Source organism: Syngnathus scovelli, chromosome 10, assembly GCF_024217435.2.
Source record: "Syngnathus scovelli strain Florida chromosome 10, RoL_Ssco_1.2, whole genome shotgun sequence".
In the NCBI taxonomy this organism is placed as follows: domain Eukaryota; kingdom Metazoa; phylum Chordata; class Actinopteri; order Syngnathiformes; family Syngnathidae; genus Syngnathus; species Syngnathus scovelli.
In genome coordinates this window covers 8,782,010-8,797,625 of record NC_090856.1, presented here as the reverse complement: position 1 = coordinate 8,797,625, position 15,616 = coordinate 8,782,010, and the positions used below count along the sequence as shown (strand labels likewise).

The 15,616-nt window shown below is 39.5% G+C and overlaps 1 protein-coding gene across 4 annotated transcripts in view; it reads left to right on the top strand.

The window, feature by feature from the left end:
• LOC125969012 (adhesion G-protein coupled receptor D2) overlaps positions 1 to 15,616 on the top strand; it is a 55,020-nt gene that overhangs the window by 16,220 nt on the left and 23,184 nt on the right. For all 4 annotated transcript variants that reach the window (XM_049720672.1, XM_049720682.1, XM_049720662.1 and 1 more), the window contains exons 20-22: positions 10,699 to 10,740; positions 13,783 to 13,836; positions 15,413 to 15,560. In XM_049720672.1, the coding sequence (XP_049576629.1) occupies positions 10,699 to 10,740; positions 13,783 to 13,836; positions 15,413 to 15,560 (244 nt within the window). The remainder of the gene's footprint in view (positions 1 to 10,698; positions 10,741 to 13,782; positions 13,837 to 15,412; positions 15,561 to 15,616) is intronic.

Below are 15,616 nucleotides of genomic sequence, written 5' to 3'. Positions count from 1 at the left end.
TAATTAGTGAGAACTGGGTCAGGACAGGGCAAGAAAGCAAAACCATGTTGTTCTTCTAGTGGGTGGCAGGGAGATGGTGGGATAGAGTTGAAGTGGGGGTTAGAGTGTCGGGAGGTTAAAAGGCTGTCAAATATTAGTGCCAATTCACATTGAGACATTTTCTTTTCACTGCATTAAGGTCAAAGCAAATAAGCACTGCTGTCTGTTCTTTTTTTTTTAAACTCTTTTTTTGGTGGATGGATAACATATCGTACCAATTTTGATATTGTTTTTTGGGAATTTAAGAACAAACACATAGGAGAGGTAGATTGGTATGTTGCACGCTTAATATGGTATAACTTACGGTATTTGTGGAGGAAGGCAATGGAGTCACTTCATAGGGTAAGAGGGTAGAGCAGGGGTCGGGAATTTATGGCTTGCGAGCCAGATATGGCTCTTAGCGACGTTAAAAACGTTCTTAAAAAGAAAACGTCAGTACACTCAAAAAATCTTTGGTCTTAATTAAAATACATGCATTTATTTGTATTTAACCTGTTGTGTTTTTTTTTTAAATGGTATGGCTCTCACAGGAAATTATTTTAAAAAATGGGCATTTATGGCTCTGTCTGCCAAAAAGTTTCCCGCCCCCTTGGGTAGAGGATTTTGCACGCTGTAGTCATTGATCCAGCAAAATTGTGATCGGGTGATTGTTTCCTTCGTATATCCGTAGCAGAATTATGCCGGTGAGATATTTCAGTGTCCTGTATGGTGAGGCCTATTAGCAATTACTAGACCCACTATTGTTCTGTGAAAGCAAACAAAACAGTGGCAATGTGAGCTAAGAAACAACAGCGTGACCAGCAGGATCTTGATTGGGATGTAGAGGGTTGTCCTCACTGACCCCTTCCTGGGGTGGCCCCTGGCTTGTCCCCGACATAGCTTAGGTCATTTCCTATGCACATCAGTGTGCACGGATACATATATGGTCTTCCCGCTGAGTGTTTACAGCCATATGCTGATTCCTATTAATCTGCGTCTTGTCGGGACAAGGTGGAGGGTGGATCCTGGAGGGTTTGTCTTGGACTTAGAGGCCACAGAAGGCGGGTAAAATCTTCAGTCACACACACACAGGCAGGCAAATGTGAACACACACACACACAACCTGAAAGCCCCATCTGACAGATTGCACCAAGCCTGGTCCTCTTTTTACACTGAGCAGATGTGGTCTCACACTTGTTTTCCTTGGTAATTATCCCTCGTTAAGTGAAAGCATGTGCCAATCAAATAGCTTGGCTAGCAAGAGCAGTGCCTGAGCCAGGTTAGGGAGAGAGCGAGGGAGGTAGAGAGACCCTCTCATCTCCTCCTCTTTTTAGAGCACTGTGTCATTACTACATTAAAGCCAATCCTTGCCATGGTGTGAGAGAGCTGCAACAGCTGCAGGACTGACATTATCCCTCGTTGGACTTTCAAGTGGTTGCAAATTTGATGATTATAACAGTTAACACTTGTCATGTTAAATTATAGCTTTATGTCATATGTTTTTTTTGGGGGGCGGGATTGTGTATTAACATCAGAATTGTTAATTCATTTTGACATTGTAAAGTAACTTATTAACATAAACTTGAATCACAAATAACGGTTAGCACTTACCTAAGCTGGGAGGTTCTGAGTTTGAAGAAAGTGTAAATTATTGTCGCTTATTTGTCTGGTGGAGCAGCGTCTGGGTTGCTGTTGGGGTACTTAGAGTATTTGTAATTACTATTTTCGGATTAAGTGTTGTGGTAATTGTAAATGTCCTCAAATTTCTTCAGTAATTAAAATCATTAACCCACAACATGCTTGAGACACTGCCAACAACAACTAAATTGGGCTTTGAGAAAAAAAAAAATCTCTCCATCCAAATAAAAGACAGCGATAGCAAAGAGAGAAAAAAAACGAAGATATATGAAGTCTTCATGTCGTTGAACTACCATTCATTTTCACTTTGAGGACCCACGAACCGTGGTGAAGTGTGATTGCATGTGACAGTCGGCAAGTCTGCCTGTTTATCATGATGGATACATGCTGCCACTGTGGCAGTGCAACACACAAACACACACTCGCACAGCGGGAACTGCAGCTTTATGAAGCCCCTTGATATAGAAACACATATTTTGCACAAGCCACATATTCACCAATTACCACACAGACTATCAAACTCTCGATACAACCAAATATTTACGTACATAATTTATTGTATGCTGTTGTAAAATGAATACTTTATTCTCTGACTAATCAAAATTGACTAGAGAATTATTGGTGATGTTAAGATTCATTTTCAACTTGTAATTATTATCCAAAAAATATTCCTGCAGCTCTTGTAAACGGACCGTAAGACCCAGATTTGCAGTGAATAGCAACGTTTTTTGTAAAGCTCTCAGTATGTACTCATACTCAAACAATGTATGAGTAAGTTCCTATGAAATCCAAGGTCACATGTTCAATGCAATAAAAAAGCACAAGGCACACCCATTGACCATGTTTAACCCTTAAAACGTGAAAGATGCTCTGTCTTTCCCTTTGTCTGCACTGCTCTCGCCTCCATACTTGGTGATCTTGACACATGCCATTAACCTCAGCTCGCCTCACCTCAACTGTGAGACGGGAGAGCAAAACCATCCCATAATAATACCTGTAACCATCTTTTTTTTTTTTTTCCTGTTTGGTACCCAAAAGCAACTTGTTCCAATTTTGCATATTGCATCCATTTGTCATTGCTAGTCAAGGGCACTGCTGCACAGTCTTGTCAGCGGTGCAATTTTATGTTTCAGTTCAAACGGGTGGTGAATGTGTGTGTGTGTGTGTGTGTGTGTGCGTCTAAGACGTATCATTCGAGCGATTTTAAATTTGTTTTCATGCCTACAAATGTGTGCATATGAATAAGAGGGCACATTTCTCCCGTGCCCGAAGAGTAGACCAAGGGCAAATATTCTGTTGTTCCTTGAGCAAAATATGCACTTTTTATGGCCACAAAACATTGATGTATCTAGAAGCAGACAAGCACAAGAAAATGATAAAGTGAGGCTTCTTCCAAGTAGGAGCATGCTTTATATTGCTCCTGTTAATCATATTATGTAGTTTTACAGTAACACTCATGCATGCTACTCGTGGTTTGTTGAGAATTTTTAATGATTACTGAGGTCTGTCAGAATAAAAGTTGGATTCACAATTCCCATAATGTGGAAATTTCTTCTGACACAACCAATAGATTCGATCTGTTTTTAGTGTCAATCATAATCAAATTATCAGGCATCCCCATTCATTTCTTTGCAACTTTTTGACATGTTAATTTGAAGTGTTTTCCGCACTAGATCTTTTATTTAAGTTAAGAGGAAAAATTGAACACAAGCCATAGTACCAACCTCCTAGCCATTTCTTTATGGACCATACTGAAGGTCAGTAAGGGCCTTCCTAAACCTTTTCCCATGAAATTGGAAGCATACATATGTCACAGCTGTCATGGCTAAGATTTTGAGACCCATCCCTGATTATTTCATTAATTTCTTAACACTCCCAATACTTTTGGACATCAAGTTTAAGATAAACACAGATGTTAAATTATTGTAATTTGTAGACTTTCAAATAACATGTTCTCATTTCATATCCAATGTGACTAAGTTACGAACAGTAAAAGAATGCATGTTTATGCATTCTGTTCAGAAGAATATAATGTCCAGCTGCTTTTGCCAAGTTTTCCTCCTGTTCAACGCTCACCCCCACCCCCACCACCGCCCGCCTTCCATCTTTGGGAAAACTTAGTGGTCAAGAAACATGCTGGGATTGACAGTGAAGGCACATCCACTTTGACAAGGGGGTGCCCCAGAGCGCCTCCTTGGATACCTTAGTATTGTTAATTAAACAGTTCTCTCCATTGGCAGAACACTTTGCCTCACTATTTCAAAGACTCTTTCTTTGACCCATGTGCAGAATCTTTGGATCGGTTTTCTACAGCTATGTTTTGCTTGGCGCTTAAGGCACGCCAGCCCTAAATTGTCTTGTTTAAAAGCTAGTTTGTTTACAGTCCGCTTTCGCTCGCTCTCAATAGCCCCACAACCTCTCCATCCCATTACCACATGTGCCTAGTAGAGATTTTTTTTTCAAAGGGGCATTTCTAAAAGCCATTGCTCTCCCAATAAGTCCAATTTGTGTAAACATTTTAGAATTATGTTAGCATGTGTAGCAAAAAATGGAATGATCGCCTCATTCCCACCCACCCTCGGTCATACGGGTTTATTTAATCATTAACACAAAAGCGAGCGCTCATCTGTTATTGCTTCAATAACATTTGTTGCTGTGATGTAAAATCAATATGACACACCAGCTCAATGCTAGAGCAGTGGCAAACGTCATTTGTCATCGATAGGCAATAAAGACATACAATTGATTTCAGTCTATTCCAATCCACAACCTCCACCATTTATTGCTCTTTTGTGGTAGCAGAAGAAAGAAGTGGGAAAAAAAAGGAATTTGAAAATGGCGATGGAAGGACAACCTTGCCAAGCTCATTTATTCTTAAAGAAAAGGGCTGTGATGTTTTGAGGGCACGTTTATTGTATGCTTGTCGACAAGCCCTGCCGGTAAAATGGGAAGAGCAATGAAATGTTTGGTTTTTTGGTTGTCATTAATGGGATGCTTTGCTGGTGATTGTTGAAATTTTTTTTCACAAGTATGTCCTGTATGTTTTGATTTATTGTTTTTTTTGTGCTTTGTATATTTTGTTTCAACATAGATTAAGGGTTTTCCAAATTCCCATTATACAGTATGGAGGTGTGTTACTCCAACGGTTTTCAAATAAAAAAAATAAAAAAATCAAACCACACCAAGATTTTTTTCTCAAAAGCAAACACTTGATAAATGAAATCAACCATCACACTCCTATATGAAACAAAAATGTGTTGTCTCCAGTGGTATATATTCATCCATCTCCTTTTGCAGTATATACTGTACGCAGTTCTATTCAAGTCACAGAACTCGATCATATCCTACCTTACATTTACGCATTCTGTTTTGTCTGTTGTCTGTTCATGTTTACGTCAGAGTTACTGTTGTGTTTTGTCGCCTCTGGCTCGCGAGGCCCCAAGTTGTGTCGGTGGTAGCGAGCAACATCTGTTTTGGGCTTGTTGTTCCTCTTGGCTGCTTTTCAATTGGATTTCCTCAAGCAGGGCCAAAAGCTGTCACCTCTGCCAGGCTCTGTTAGTGATCACTGCCGGCCCCTATATTAAGTAGGTGGTTCAGGGCTAAGCTAATAACTCTCCCTCCTCTCCTGAGCCATCGCACACCAATGAGTGTTTCCACCAGCATCGGTGTGTGTATATGATCGCTTTCTAACTATAGCCCCAGTAGTGGCACACTGACTTGGGGGTCTCCCGCTCAATGTGACAACCGAGTTGAGTGCATGTGGGTGTCCGAGTAGTAAGGAAAGCTCTTTCCAACAAATGTTGCTCTTTGTATGGTGTCCTTTGTATGGCGCTGCAGTTCTTTGTGTCCTTCTGGATGAGTTGTCTCGAGGAGATCTGCATGGAGGAATGGGCCAGAATACCAGCAACGGTGTAAGAAAACCTCTTGAAGACTTACACAACACATTTGACCTCTGTCATTGCCAACAAAGAGTATATAACAAAGTTTTAATATCAACTTTTGCTATTGACTAAATACTTATTTTCCACCATAATTCGCAAATAAACTCCTTAAAAATCAGACAATGTGATTTTCCGGATTTTTTTTTCCCTTTTATGTCTCATAGTTGAAGTGTACCTTTGATGAAAATTACAGGCATCTCTCATCTTTTAAGTGGGAGAACTTGCACAATTGGTGGCTGACTAAATACTTTTTTGCCCCGCTGTATGTACTACATGGTTTATTGTTTTTATATTGTCATTTTACTTCATTACTCACTAATTCCCTTGGCTTGATTTATTCCATCCATTTAGAACACCCACTTAAATTGCCAAATCGGGTTATTTGGCGAATAATGGGGCTCATAAAGACAGCATTAAAATACCAAGGCTGCACTGATTTCGTCACTGTGAACTCAGAAGTTACACTGTATATATGTTGCATTTGTTTCCAATTAGTTTTACTCATACAGTCTATGTAAAACCATGATCTCACATTTATACTATTTTATAAGCTGGTTAAAGGCATTTTTTTTTTCTCTCTCTATGAAAGCGATCAAGTCCTGCCCCTTGGTTGTGGGTGTTAAAGCATGCATGGGGAGGTGTTTATCTCATCAAATTGACAGCAAAGCAGCCTGGCTGTCTACCTGACTGTTTGTCTGGCTTCATGTGGTCTTGCCAGCTTCTCTGGCCAGCTGGAGCTGTTAGACAGGGGTGAATATGAACCGAGGACCTGCACAGCATCAACCCGGTGCTTCACAGCACTGACAGATACTTTGATTTGACATGCCATGAGCAGTTAAAGTGAAAGTTATGTATACATGTTAATTAAACTGTTTATGCATAAAGGGGTCAGAGACATTAGCAAGTCCCAGTGCAGAAGTGTGAATTTCTTGTCTTTTTTCCTACATCCCAGCATTTTCACCTCCTCTGTCTCTCATTTCTGTAATGATTACCAGGTGTAAGAGCTAAATTTTTCCTCCCCGTTTTGCCAAGCAGAGATGCAGATAGCTCTATTTGTAAAAAGTGTCTCAAGTGTTTGACGCTAGGTTGGATTTTTGACACTGGGTTTAACTTGTTGCAATAGCTCCCTTTTATTTTTGTGGCTGTTTTCAATGTACATAGAGGTTGTGGTCTTTTGGTCTGTAAGAGAGAAGTAGTGGTCCAGTCAAACAATTCAATTTATCTGTTATAGTAAAAATTGATCAGCCTTCACCCAATATGAAGTACCGTATTTTTCGGACTATAAATCGCGTTTTTTTTCATAGTTTGGGTGGGGGGGCGACTTATACTGAGGAGCGACTTATATGTGAATTTTTTCATAGATTTTCAAAATAAAAAAAATTAAAAAGTGAAACCGCGATAAACGAACCGCGATGTAGCAAGGGATTACTGTAATTTCAATTTCAAGTGACATCAGCAGCATGGCGCGGCGGTTGTTTACATAAAGGACAAAGATTCGATCACGGGATGACGAAGATGACAAAGGGCCCCACGCACTACCGGCATCATTAACGGCTTTGTAAGTGACACGGAGGACGAAGAGTTTGAAAGATTTAATGATTTGTAGTGTCACAGAAGGTTTGAAAAGCTATTTTGGCTTTTACACACGCCCGGTCCTACTCTACGGAGCGCTCTTTCACCTCCGTGGATGGAAGTCGGGGGCTGGCGCTCGGCCGGGTGGCTGTCAGGGGACGGTGGATGGGGCTCAGACATGGCTTTTACGCACGCCCGGTCCTACTCTATGGAGCTCCCTTTCACCTCTGTGGATGGAAGTCGGGGGCCGGTGCTCGGCCGGGTGGCTGTCGGGGACGGTGGATGGGGCTCGGACATGGCTTTTACGCACGCCCGGTCCTATTCTATGGAGCTCTCTTCCACCTCCGTGTCTGGAAGTGCCACGCCGCCACACGCCTGGAAGTCCACGCCAGTGCTTGGGGCCGTGTGGCGGCGAACTATTTATGTTATAGTTATTTGATATATTTTATTTCTTGCAGCAACTTGTATATGTTTTTTATCATTACAGTTCAGTAGTTGTTAGCTTTGTTTTTGGTTTTGTTAAATAAAGAGCCGTTTACCAAACCCACGTCTTTCCTTGTTAACGCTAAAATATAGTTATGTACTAGATCTGTGGAATAATGATGAGGCTGACGTCAGGGCGCACGCGCGACATTGTTGACAAAGGATGAGGAATTTGATCGATGGATTTAATGATTTGGAGTGACACAGATGGTTTAATAATATTATTGCTTATATAATAGTTATGTGATATATAATTTATATATCGTTATATGGGCCTGTGGGATATTTTGAAGTGCAAGCGCCGTCAGCGGCGCACACCCATTGTTGACATAAAGGACGATCGATGGATTTAATGAATTGGAGTGACACAGATGGTTTTATAAACGTGTTATTCATGTAATAGTTATTTGAATAACTCTGGATGTTACGTCAGGCCCGTTCTCAGCTCTTTTGTTTTTATGTCACGTTAGCATACCTAGCCTGTTGTTGCTCGTTCATGTCTGTTCTTGGTGTTGAATTTTGTCGACTTATACTCCGGAGCGACTTATACGTATGTTTTTTTTTCACGTTATTGTGCATTTTATGGCTAATGCAACCTATATTCCGGAGCGACATTTAGTCAGAAAAATACGGTATTATTTTTTCTGCCTATATTTAACATTAAGTGATAACACATTTTCTATAAAGATGATAGATGGGAGATGGGAAAAAATATAATCAACTGAAGTAATGTGGTTGCAAAAGTGTGCACACCCATCTTATAACTGCCAATGTGATTGCGTTCAGAATTAACCAATTGTAAACAACTTAAATGTAAGTCAGCACACACCTACCACAATTTCAAGAGTTTCTGATTAAATCCAGTTTACTATTCTGTTAAGCAAATGCCTGAACAGTTCGCACTAACACTAATTTCATTCAAGGCCCCACTCCACTTGAAAAAAAAGACACCCAGTACCTCTCTCTATAACAAGTATTCCTCAAGTGATAATCAGTGTTGCCGTGTTTGCGGCAAACACATCTTCAGGAATTATGGTCCAAAAGTTCAACCTTGGTTTTATCGGACTGTAACAAAATCTCTCAAACGTGGGAATATGAAACCAGCCACTATCAATATTTATTCCTGAAAATTCACACAAATCCTTCGGCAATGGCACCCATTTTTTGTTTTTGTGTTAAATGAGCGTTTTCCGTTATAAATTGTGTCTAGCAAAAGTGTCCAGTTAAAGTATTAGCATGTGGCCCTTTCACATGCTAATGGTTTAACTGGACACTTTTCCTCTCAGTTGTTATACAACAGTCAGAGGTTGACATGTCGAAAGGACAACAACCCAAAAACTGGTTGCGGCTTTTGGATCAGTGTGGGCTTGTGAAGCTCTTTAAGACTTTGTAATTTAGGGCTAGAAAATAAAATTGATTTAAAAACATTAAACTGATACAACAAAGTGCTCGTGGATTTTACAATGGTGTGGGCCAAACTCACATCACTAAGTATTTAAAAAAAAAATCATTTCTTTATTGCATCAAATGTATTTTTCTGTGTTTCTTTGCATTGCACCACTCTTGGGAAGATGATTGTTTGTGGTCAAACACAATGTTTGGTGGATTTAACTTTTTAAACATACAATTGTTCCCTAATTAGTTGGATGCTAATTAATTTATGCTCTGTTGTTTGAAGTGCAGTATAACAATATTTTGAAAGCAACGATGCTCATCCTATGCATAAATTTGTACCATTTGCTAGAGAGTTCAAAAGAAACACGACTTGGTTAAGAAAAGTGCACACACATTTAAATAATGCGCCCCAATTTTGTTTGTGTTTGTTTTTAGTGGGAATATTAATGACTTAACATTTTAAACTATTTTTAACTCAATTATTCTCTAATAGACCACTTTTCTTAATGTGTGCAGGATGTTCTTCCCACTTTGTTCACTGTACAACATAAGATTAATTACAAATATGAGCAATGATCAAAAACATGGTAATCAAACAATGAGTTGGGAATTGCAATTGTAATGCAATAGTGCAAATTATGTGCGAAATGTGTGTGCATGTGTACATGTGTGCACACGTTTTTAGTGCATGCGTGAACAGTTGGGTTCAATTCAATGATACACTCGACACCTATTTACAGCTTTATACGCATTTTCATGTAACATTCCTTAATTCTTGCTGCCATTAGGTAAGTTTGGTACTTTAGAGGTATTGTCTTTCCATTGGACCTTGATAATTTCTTTTTCAGGTTATGCAATGAAAAAAGATGCGCAATACTTGTAAAAGGTTTTTTTCTTTTTTGTGTGAACTAGAACTGAATCATAATGAGACTGGCTTATCAAAGAACCCATTCTTTCTGTTGACCTTTATAGGATTTTACCCACCTTTTCATGCTTCTTCTTTTGTGCCATATGTTACCATTTCCACAGCGGCAACAGGTTTACAATATGGCCTGAAGGCGAATGCGCAAGCTTGCGTGTACAAAAATTTCGAATGAAAAACAACAATTTCTCTGTGACCAAAAGTACAGGGTTTATACATTCAAGGGCAGGTTATTGTTGGGTTCAGGGTTCTTTGAACATGAAATATCTTCTTTTATGTTTCATCTTTTCATTATGCTGCTTCTCCTCTCCCATTCTCTGTTTTGCTCCAATGGTTTTCCTTGATGGTTTTGACGGGCTTGAGTTGCTCGCTTTTTGTGTGTGTGTTTTTGTGCATCTCTTTTAGTAAGACTTTGGAACTCGCAATGTGTGTATTACATTTGCGTGCACTTGTCTGACACAATCTGTACTGAAAAAAAAAATGTAGCTCTAGTTTGGGTTTGCGTGTTTTGTGAGGAGGTTGAAATGAATGACACCACTATCACAGAGGACACAAAGGAAGCCACAGTTTGGAGAAGCTGTTCACATTTTAAGCGAGACTTTTCGTTTCATAAACTGCTCATCACTCCAATCATTAGAGCTGATTTTTTTTTTGTTTGATAAGAGAGAAAACAAGTGTAACAACTTTGTCCTCCTATCTTATTACCCCTCTCTCTTTGTCTGTTTGCAGGGCCTGTTCATCTTCCTGATATATGGGGTGTACAACACAGAGGTAAGTCTGCATTGTGTCTCAAGGCTGTCGCAGTGAATGAGAGAAATGACAAGTTTCTGATGGGCTCCATGGTTAAAAGCTGTGCCGGTTCGGGGGGTTGCGGAAAGTAGGAGGGTGTGTGTGTGTGTGTGTGCGGGAAGGTGGGGGTGGTCTTGAGTGCACACGTGTGTGTGTGCGTGTGTGCGTGCGTGTGTGTATGTATGCGACGGTTGATGGTGGAAGGAGTGCTGAGATGGAAGGGAGGGGGACATCTTTTCCACGCAAGCGTCCCACTGCCCTTCATGCTTGGACTAACTTATATGCATCCGAGTCCGACCATTAAACACTGACACGGCGTCGTTCTCAGCCACTCATTGCTCACCTACATTGCCTAATATTTCACTGCCTCTTTAAGTTTTTAAACTCACGGCCCTCCATTTAGAATCCTGACAAAGCCGTTGGCCAGTGAGGTACCGAGCAGCCTCAGTACGGAGGAAGACAGAGGAAGAAACATGCAATGAAGGACTGAGAACATATCGGACTGAGATGCTGCATTATTACCATTTAGATAAGGCAACAGAGAAAGATGCAATTTAATAGATGAGTTTCACCACATGAAAATCACTCTTAGTCAAAAATCTCTGAAGATAACATTCTGTTCATGTAGCCACTACTTACTCAAAAACTGGCAAATGTTGAGTTGGTGCTTATACTAAATGCCAGTAGTATTTTGTAAAATTTAAATAAAAAAAATACATCTATTCATCTATAAGTGCAGAAAAAAATAATTATACTAAACTTTAAAGATGTCATATATTCTGTCGTGTTTTTTTTTTGTATATTTTTAACTGTCCCAAATCGCAATTCAAAGTTGATTGGAACATTACCGTATGCGGTAACCAGTTTTAAAATAATACTGTTGTTTTAATAATTACCATAAACTCAAATATATTTCGTCCAAAGTAGTTTACGTAATAAACCATTGCGTTTTGGTAGTCGCCCTTCAGCTTTTCCCTTTGTGTCTTCAGTATTGCAAGTACAAAAGTTGAAATTCAGACCCATCAAATTTTAAGTGAACTCTATGCAAAAAAAAAAAAAAAAAAGCCAATATAAGTAACAGACAAAATTATTTTTCTGCTCATGAAGCAGATTAGAGTTGATTAAACCAAATTTATTGAATTAAAAAGCAAAAACTTATTTTGAAAAGATAAGGAATACTGCCTCAGTGTCGAAAAATTCATGAAGCTGGATTTCCACATTTATAAATTTGCCATGGAACGGGCTTTGCCTCTAATGTACCCGAAATGCAGTGCTTTTCTTTTTTTAATCACTAATTACCTGAGAATAGCTCCCCATTATTCATTGCAATTAGCTTTTCCTTGGCGGTCACCTTGTATTAAAATGCTTTGATGACCTTTTATTTCCATCAGCTTCAAGGATGTCGGCAGGTGTTTGTCAGCCGCTTTCATATGTTAATTGTTTAACTTTGCATCATCGCGAAACCTTGAGTGTATGCTCAAGCCCTTAAACACATAACCATCATCTAAAACAATGCCCTTCCCCTCATTGTCAAATGATTCATTAAGTGATGTCATGTAATTGCCGCAACAGGAGGCTGCTTTTGATATCAGTGAAATCTCTGGTATGTCCTTCCCCCCCAATAAATAATGGATGATAATGTCTCCAGCATTTAGACTTGTTGCGCATCTTGTCAAAATTAGTAGGCTCATTATACAGTGCAAGCTCTGTTGATACTGTGCAGTTGCATGAGCCTTTCTTCATTATGTAGCTCTCCGACAGTCTTATACTTGTAAAATATATGCGCCTGTTGCACGCGTGTGTGCATGTGTTTGTGTGTGTGCGCGCAGTGTCATATTTTATGAAATGCTCAGACGTAGTAAAGCCAGAAGCCATAATGCATATTCGCTATGGCGGCTTATGTGTTATGTGTAACCCGCTACAAATTTACAGTGCTGACAATGTGCATGAACACTTGATTCAAATTTACTTGTGAAGCTTTTGTTAGTGTCTCTTCAGAAACACACACACACGTTATTTGTGTCATCTATTTAGTTCTTCACAATATTATTACAATGACAATTATAAATACAGTTAAATAAAGGCAGTAAATCAATATTTTAAGCTATACTAAAATACGTGATACTTGACAAGGGTAATTTTAATTTAATTTTGTAATTGAATTTCAATATAAATATAATTATTGTATATCTTGATTAATGTATTTAGTAAGAATGTGTCAGAACTGATTTGACACATCTCATAACCCATGGATGCTGAATTGGGGACAAATAAATTATAGTGTAAAAATAAACTGTACATGTACTTTATTTTTACTGCAAAGCACAAGCCAGCAATACGATTATATATTTCTTTTCAAACAGCATTTATTAACGAGATTGTAGGCATATTTAAATATGTCTTTAAATGCTTCAGGTATGGATTACGCTGAATATATAAAGAATTTGTTTTAATTGCAATAATTTGTGAATGTGAACGATTGTGGAATTTTTTAAAATAATAATTTGCTATGCAATTATACATCACATCAAAAAAATTAAAATTGTGTTTTATCTATTGTACAGTTATCCACAGTGTGGCAATGATATTTTACATTTAATCAGGTATAAAATTTACTCTGCAATTGTGGAAACAAATCAGTTGTCTCATAGGTGATCTTACAGTTTTCATCTGGAGTATAAAAATGTAATCTGTTCTGCAAGGGCAGTCCCTTCTCCTTCAATAGCTCCATTTGTTGGTCTCGCCGCTCTGTGTTGACAGATGATATCTCGAAGTCGTCTTCTTAGTTTTCCAGCTCTATGTGTCACTTTCAATTCCCATTAGCCACCGGGACACACTAGAGCACCTTCTCTCATGTAGGCATACACTCTTTTGTTGTTTCAGCTTTTTGCTGTCAGAACCCACAGAGGCCAGCTTAGTTTTCAAAAAAAAAAAAATTTTTGTATAGAAGTTAATTGATGTTTTTATGGTGTGAAAGTGTGCTTCACCAAGCAGACATACTTGAAGTATCTCTTGTTCTTTTAGGTCCGGACTACGGTCAACAGGATCAAGGAAAGGAGGAAGGCGCTTAATTTCTCAGTATGTACTTTAATTCTTTTGTGTATGTGTGTGCGTGTGTGTGCGTGCCGGTGTGTGTGCGCGTGCGTGTGTGTTGCGTATTGCACACACGCCGCAAACTCAATTTTCCAATTTTCTTTTTTGTGGGGGAAACAAAATCCTCTCTGCAACAATGCCAATGAGAGCTGGCCACAAAACAGCCTCTTACATCCACTCTCCTCTTACTAGCCGACAGTCCATGTTAGATGCCCCTATAGATCAAACACACACCCTCCATAATACCCCACCCCCCCTTTACGCTGCCCACTGCGGCACCTTCATCCCCGCAATGTCAACCTCTGTGCTGGGTTACAAGTTTCTAATCCAGGACAAGCTGTCCCCTGACATTAAAGTGTCAGACCCGTATTTATATCTCGCCGTATGCTGCTGCGATGCGACCACGTGTTTGTGGTACGTGTCAACCTAAGCAAAGCACTTTTCCGACAATTCCAAAAATAAATTTCTCATCATAGCACCCAGCTTTGCCCGCCACCACATAAACACAAATTGCAATTTGTCCCTTATTAGGGATCACATCAAGTTTACTCCACTTCCTCGGTTGTGAGTGAAGGCTTTACAGCTGTTAATACTCTGTCCTATCCCTCCCACCGCACCCTGACCCACACATATACACCCACCAATATTTCCCACCTTGCACTCATCAGGTCATTGCAAAAGGAATGAATCCATTACAAAGTGCAGATTGATTTTGAAAATCTCATGTGCCCCTCCACTTCCTTTGACGCCCCCGCCACCTTCGAGATTGACACTGTAAGAATGTGAAGAAATTAAATAAATAAATAAATAGATCAGATGAGTCTGCTGGACTGGATTGGGGGCTAATGGGGCCCCTTGCCATTGGTGCAGCTTGATATATTGGCTGCTCACGGCATCAGTGATGTCCCCCCTGCACCATCTACTGTCATTTTTACTGCTTGCTCTTGAGGTGGTGGTTTTCCAATCTTGCTGGGTTCCGCTACTAGAATGCATTTTTTTAGCTATCGCTGCCACCTGACGGTTTTTAGCTAATGCTGTTTTGTGCCATAAATCCTCTTTGAAATACCGTATCCACCTGTCCTTTGGTTGCATTGGAGGCATTTGGCTCTAGATGACCGCACATGCCCCCATATATCCCCTTGTTGTAAAACACAGGATTGGGTATTGTGCCTTGCACGGTGTGAGATGAAGAAGCTTTTGCTAGTATTACTGCATATATGGGGTCATTTGAAGATGAACGACATGAGTTGCCGATGTATGGTGTCTTAATATGTAAGGGATTAGGCTAATGAGGCAAATTTAATTCAGGGGGTTAAATAAAAATATGCTGTGTCTTGTTTTATTGGCATACATTTGAGACTCTATAAAATTGAATTAGTTTAATTGAATTTTGTTACTTTGAGAATCTTATTCAAATATGAATTTAATGAAGTGAATTATTGCAACAGAAAAGGTGGTAAATGCACGTCTATATTTGTTCATTTAAAAAAAAAAAAAAAGTAAACTCTTTCTGAACTGATCCTATTCTCCTGTACTGATGTATCCCTTCCTTTGGCTGCAGAACTGTGCCAGTTCCCGTCCATCCACCTCAGGCACTTGCTCTCGTCAGATCAGTTTACCAGCAGGAGCAACCTCCAACCCAGAGGAGGCAACCACCTTCCATAACTGCAACACCCAAAATCATCAGAAGGAAGAAGAGAGTGCCACAAGTAAGTTACTCGAGCAATACAATTCATTTGTTACAGCAACACTGAAATTGTCCAAG